The sequence below is a fragment of the Notamacropus eugenii genome, chromosome 2, assembly GCF_028372415.1.
Source record: "Notamacropus eugenii isolate mMacEug1 chromosome 2, mMacEug1.pri_v2, whole genome shotgun sequence".
NCBI lineage: Eukaryota > Metazoa > Chordata > Mammalia > Diprotodontia > Macropodidae > Notamacropus > Notamacropus eugenii.
The window spans coordinates 62,568,550-62,575,664 of NC_092873.1; the positions used below are offsets into that span (position 1 = coordinate 62,568,550).

At 39.3% G+C, this 7,115-nt stretch overlaps 1 protein-coding gene across 1 annotated transcript; it reads right to left on the minus strand.

The window, feature by feature from the left end:
- Positions 1–5,668: 5,668 nt before the first annotated feature.
- LOC140522645 (taste receptor type 2 member 10-like) lies at positions 5,669–6,595 on the minus strand. The gene has a single exon (XM_072637986.1). The coding sequence runs from the start codon at positions 6,593–6,595 to the stop codon at positions 5,669–5,671; it is 927 nt and encodes a 308-aa protein (XP_072494087.1).
- Positions 6,596–7,115: the final 520 nt, after the last annotated feature.

The window sequence follows — 7,115 nt, forward strand, 5'->3', positions numbered from 1 at the left end:
AATGGAAGAGTGCAGTAAAACGAATTATAAACAAAATCCAATAATTTTATTTTTGCAATAAATATGCTTAAAAGGGGGCAGAGCAAAGATGGTGGAGTGGAAAAATGCACCTACTCTAGCTGTCCCCCCATAGCCCATAAAATACCTGTAAAAAATGATTCTAAACAAATTATAGAGCAGCAGAAGCCACAAAACTACAGAGTGAAAGAGATTTCCAACCCAAGGCACCCTGGAAGGCTGACAGGAAAGGTCTATCACACCAGGCTCGCAGCGGAGCACAGCGCAACCTTGGCCACATCTTGCTGCAGGGACAGGGCTGGAACAGGCCTCAAGGGAGGAATCCCAGGCAGCTGTTGGGGGTATAAGTTCAGTTTTCACGTGGACAGTCTCGGGCAGGTAAAAGTGAGCACCTCTAAACCTCACAGTTCTCACAAGGCCCCCCAGGGAACAGCTGGGGATTGAGGCGTGAAACATGGGCTATCTCGTGCATTTCCACCTCTTCTCAGCGGGAAACTTGCTGGGGAGAGCATCCCACCCTTGAGATTGGTCCGTGGTCTGAGCACACCTGTTGTTAATTAGCTAGGGGCTGAGAGCAGGGCGGCGGGAGAGCTTAAGTAGGGACAGGAAATCCTGAAGGTCCTCTTCTGGCTGCAGGGTTCCCTTTGGGGGTCCCTCCCTCTTCTTCTTGCTCTGGGGTCCCCTCCAGGGGTCCCTCCCCTCTTCCACTCCCATCCTCTTGCTGTATGATCCTTGCCCCTTGGGAGGGGGAGGATTCCTCTCTCCTGGGGAAGAACTCACCCTGCATATGGATACGTAACTAAGACCCTGAATAAAGCCTAACCCTTGTTTGACTCTGGAAAGTCTCTTCTCTCAATACGTTTATCCGGTTGGCCTCTGAAGACCTGCGAAAGGTAAGAAGACTCAGGCAGCTCATTGGCCTCTAGGCCGAACAGCAGCAGCTGCATTTCCCAGATTCCTCAAAGCACAAACGCCAAAGGCAGCTTCTAAGGTCAGTGAGAAAGTGCTTCTACCTGGTTGAGAAGGGAAAAGCAGTCTGGCCCTGGCAGCCCCAGGGCAGCAGCAGTCACTGCAACACAGCATCCATTTTAGGAGTCCTCAGTCTAAAGACCTTGGGGGAATTGCACAGCTGATCTGAATCTCAGCCTTGAGTGTCAGTCCTGGGGTAAGGAAGAGTGCTGGCATGGTGGAGTTGGTGGAGGCTCTGGAGAGGGAATTCGACTCACAGATCCTGGGCAGAAAATCCTCTGGTTGCTCCCAGACCAGAGCGTAGACCAAGAAAGGAGCAAACTCCTCTCTCTTGATTGTGCCACCTTGGAGGAACTGAGAACTTACAGGTCCCGAGAGTACACCTTCCACCTGACAAAGGACTCAAAACTCAAGTAACAGGCTGGGAAAATGCCCAAAAAGGGGGGAAAAATAAGACTAGAAAAGGTTAGTTTCTTGGCGAACAGGTATTTTCTTACATCCTTTGTATGTTCGTCCTTTGTTGCCAAAGGAGACCATGCCATCAGAGAAATAATGAAATGGCTTGCACTTGACTTTTGTTTTGAGTGAGGGAGGGCTGTGCAGGTCACCATCCTCATTTCTTCTCCAGAGCCATCTGAATCCAGTGACCAGATATTCATCAGGATGACTGAAGATGGCCTAGGATGAGGCAATTGGGGTTAAGTGACTTGCCCAAGGTCACACAGTGTCAAGTGTCTGAGGTGAGATTTGAACTCAGGTCCTCCTGGCTCCTGCACTGGTATTCTACCCACTTCACCACCTAGCTGCCCCACATCCTTTTGTATGAGGAAGAACAATGAATACTGTCAGAGGAAGACCTAAAAGTCAAAGATTCTGCATCCAAAACCTCCAAAATAAATATGCGATGGTCTCAGGCCATGGAAGAACTCAAAAAGAATTTTGAAAATCAATTAAGAGAGGTGGAGGAAAAATTGGAAAGAGGAATGAGAGTGATGCAAGAAAATCATGAAAAGCAAATCAATAGCTTCCTAAAGGAAATGCAAAAAATGCTGAAGAAAATAACAGTTTTAAAAATAGAGTAACCCAAATGGCAAAAGAGGTCCAAAAAGCCAATGAGGAAAAGAATGCTTTAAAAAGCAGAATTAACCAAATGTAAAAGGAGTTTCAAATGCTCACTTAAGAAAATAGTTCTTTAAAAACTAGAATGGAACAGATGGAACCTAATGACTTTAGGAGAATCAAAAAAATCACAAAACAAAACTAAAAGAATGAAAAAATAGAAGACAATGTGAAATGTCTCATTGGAAAAACAACTGACCTGTAAAATAGATGCAGAAGAGACAATTTAAAAATTATGGGGCTACCTGAATGCCATCACCAAAAAAAAAAAAAAAGAGTCTAGACATTATCTTTTATGAAATTATCAAGGAAAACTTCCCTGATACTCTAGAACAAGAGGGTATAATAAATACTGAAAGAATCCACCAATCACCTCTTGAAAAAGATCTGAGAAGGACAATTTCTAGGAATATTGTAGCCAAATTCAAGAGTTCCCAGGTTAAGGAGAAAATATTGCAAGCAGCCAGAAAGAAACAATTAGAGTATTGTGGAAATTCAATCACGATAACACAAGATTTAGCAGTTTCTACATTAAGGGATCAAAAGACTTAAAGTATGATATTCCAGAAGTCAAAAGAATTGGGATTTAAGCCAAGAATCACTTACCCAGCAAAACTGAGTATAATACTTCAGGTTAAAAAAATGGTCATTCAATGAAATAGAGGACTTTCAAACATTGTTTGATGAGAAGACCAGAGCTGAATAGAACATTTGCCTTTCAAACACAAGAATCAAGGAAAGCATGAAAAGGTAAACAGGAAAGATAAATCATAAGGGACTTATTAAAGTTGAGATGTTTACATTCCTATATGGAAAGATAATATTTGCAACTCTTGAGACTTTTCTCAGTATTTAGGTAGTTAGAGGGATTATATACATATAGACAGAGGGCACAGGGCAAGCTGAATAGGAAGGGATGATATCTAAAAAAAAAAAAAAATTAAGGAGTAAGAGAGGAATATATTGGGAGGAGAAAAGGAGAAATGGAATGGAGCAAATTATCCCTTAGAAAAGAGGCAAGAAAAAGCTTTTTCAGTGGAGAAGAAAAGAATTGAGTCTTGAGGGGAAAAGTGAAGTATACGTTCATCACATTTGACTTAAAGAGAGAATAACATGCACACTCAATTTGAAATGAAAATCTATCTTACACTACAGGAAAGTAAGGAAGGTGATAAGTGGTGTGTATGGGGAATGATGGGAGAGAGGTCAAATGGGACGAGGCAGTATTTAGAAGTAAACACTTTTGGGGAGGGACAAGGTCAAAAGAGAGAATAGAATGAATGGGGAGCAAGATAGAATGGAGGGAAATATAGTTAGTCTTTCACAACATGACTATTATGGAAGTCTTTTACATAACTACACATGTACAGCCTATATTGAATGGCTTACCTTCTCAGTGGGGATAGGTGGGGAGGGAAGAAGGAAGAGAAGTTGGAACTCAAAGTTTTAGAACTGAATGTTGAGAATTGCTTTTGCATACAACTGGGAAATAAGAAATTCAGGTAATGGGGTATAGAAATCCATCTTGCCCCACAAGAAAAGAGACAAGATGGGGATAAGGGAAGGAAAGGGTGTGATAGAAGGGAGGACAGATTGCGGGAAGGGGGAATCAGAATGCATGGTATCTTGGGGTGGGGGGAGGGGAGAGATGGGGAGAAAATTTGAAACTCAAAATCTTGTGAAAATGAATGTTGAAAACTAAAAATAAATAAATAAATTTTAAAAAAGAAATATGCTTAAAATATAAAGATGAATAGAATTAAAATATGGAATGTAATGGAATTCATCATGCATAAGGAAGCTCTAAAAAGTTAGAAGGAACAACATTGATATCATCAAAGGTGAAAACAACAACAGTAATAACAATTACCATTGATAAAATTCCTATTATCAGCCAAGGACTTTGCTAGGCACTTTACAAATCTTGCCACATTTGAGCCTCACAAAAATGCTGGGAAGTAGGCACCATTATTATCATCACTTTACAGTTGTGGAAACTGAAACAGAAGTTAAGTGAGTTGTCCAAGGTCGCATAACTAATATGTATCTAAAAACAATTTCCTAACTTTAGGTCTAGTTCTTTATCCACTGTGTCATCTAGCTGCCTCAGTGATATATCAATATGATATCGTCTCTGATTTTTATAGCACTTTAAGTCTTTGATAAAACTTTATATATTTCTTATTTGATCCTCACAACACCCCCTAGGAGGTAAGTGCTATTATTATTACCCTCATTTTTCAGATGAAGAGACTGTTACTGAGAAATTAAGTGATCTGTTTACAGTGGGATTTAGGTGGGATTTAAATTCATGTCTTTCTGACTCCAGGCTCAGTGCTTTTCCCCCTGTGTGAAGCTATCTCCCAAATGATTAAGAAAGACAAGCAAAGAAACTATATTATGCTTAAAGACGTGATAGAGTATAAAAATTTGTATATATATTATATACATATACACACATGTAAACATATGTAGATGCATATATTCACTGAATAGCTTAACATTCAAGACCTTAAAAGATAAATTACATTCAAATTACAGGCAGTCTAAATAATATTTCAAGGACTATGAAAGATTTCATGACACCTGTTTCAGACTTAGCTGAATCTAACAGAAAGTTAAGCAGGAAAGAAATAAAGGATTTGAACAGAATAAGTCTAATACTAGGTACGATTAACTACTTGTTTGTCAGCAACATACAGCATTTAGGCAAATGCTGACTATAACCTAGCATATGAAGAAAATGTAAATTAATACAAAAAGGCAGAAATAGTAAATATATCCTTTGAGAACCAAAGTCAAATCCTCTGTGATCTCATTAAAATGAATGTCCTCTCCAATAATGTGGATCATAACTCATCCATGCATGTCCTTCTTATGTGACTCTTTTACACATTCTCTCTTAAATCTTCCAGATGTGGTTCTTGATATCACAAGGACACCACTAGAATACACAGGTTGTCCATTTCTTGTTCTCCTCACGTGACCAGCTCCTTTTATTTTTCTGACAAACATTTAATAGGGGATATCCTCTATTTCAATTCTTCATATTACCTTATTTTCTATTTTGATAGTCCACTTTCATTCAATCTGTATCTCTCTATTAACCTCCAAATAATACACTCTCTTTTAGAAACCATGGCACTCCATGGTTCACAGAATTACAAAAACAGGAAAAGATTGTTGCTATTAAAGGATGGTCCTTTGTTTCAGGGGAATGTTTGGGATCATTAAAGGCATTAATCTCTTCATTCTATTTAAAGTAAAGCTTAATTTATTTTCCATAAGGAATGTCTGTCCAAGAACCATATATGCCAATGGATAAGCTTTATATCTTGGCCATCTAATTTTCTTCATCCACTTTGTTTCCTGTGTGAATGGTTAAATCAAACTTTGGATCTCAATATTTGCAAAGATTTCTAATTATAATTAATAGAATAAGAAAAAAAATATTCTCCTAGTACTCGTGGTTTCTTTACTACCACATCCCTTCCTGAAAAATCCAAGATTTCCCAGAGTTCAGTCTCTGCCACTTAGACTTACACATTCTGTTTTCAAACACTTAGACCGTGAAAAAGTCTTTGAGCTTCCCTAGTACCCTCAGAGAGGCCTGCTTTAGCTTGGTGTGACTTAGGATTAGGATAATAGAGTGAGTTGTGGGATAAACATTCGTGACTATCAGTGTAAACACTGACACAGGTTTACTGCAAAACAGAGATAGGTTTAAGGCCCCCATAGCGAGACCCAAATAGTATAGTACAAAGAGAAAGAGGAATGAGATTATGGCTTTCATAGCCCTCACATGGGCCTCTGTGCTGGGATCCCTGGAGCCTGTGACCTTGAGATGCATCTTCTGGGTATGCCTCCACAAGGATAGTATTAACAGGAAACAGGCGATAAGGGATAGAGTAAAGGGGACAAACCCCCCAGTATTAATAAGAATCAGAGTTGAAAACTTTAGGGTGTTCAATCCTTGGTTATTATGAGCAATATTTGTTTTATTTTCTTGATTGATTGGAATTAAATGGATCTTAACAATTCTCTCTGTCAATGGAAGGAAAACGAACAAGGATATGAGCAAGCCTCCCATCAGCATCCTGAGGACCACCTTGTTAATTCTCCACTTCAACCAGAGGAAGGCAGGATGAGAGAAGTTGGCAATCTTCAGGAAATAGAAGATACTAAGGCAACTTACAAACCAGGCACTAGAATTATTGCTGAAGTTCCAAACAACTTCTGAAAACATCCAATTGCTAATGAAAACTATTCTAAAATTGAAAAAATCCAAAATGTTCAGTGTTATTAGTGACCACAATGTACCAATCCTTGAGATGGCCAAGCCAGTAAGGATGAAATCAATTAAGGTCATTCTTCTGGTCTTCATGCAGTCAATACAATTTACTAGTCCAATGAAGCCATTAGCCAAAATCCCCAAGAGGCACACTCCACACGCCACAGTCATAAAGATGCTCTCCAGCACACCTGGCATGTTTGTGAAAAGAAATCTCCTGATACCTTTAATGCTTTTTTGCAGCAACTGGATTTCCAGCGTAGGTGACAGAGATTTCTATCTCTTAAAATAACAATAGTTTTTTCCTCTCTTTTTCTTGTAGTCTCTCTCTGTGCTCAGAAAACACTATTCTCAACTCTGTAGTGAGGCCACAATTGCATTCATAGCAAACATCACTTTCCCTTCTTATGAGCTAAGGTGAATGTTACCTCCAACCTTGAGTGTGCAGTTTCAGCATTTCTGGGTGATAATTATCCATGTGTGCTCCTGGCTAAGGGGCTGAGTGGCTGTTTTCAAAGATGTAAATGAAAGACAGATAGTATTTCATGGTTTTGCACTTTTAACTCAACCTAGTTTGTCTACCTAAGAGAAATAAACAATAGCATGTATCATAGAGAATGTAGGAAAATAGAAGGATGGAATATTATCAACTTTCTAACAATTATATTTCCTAAAATACGATGCGGTCTAGTGGAAGGAAGTCTGGACCCTTGGGTTT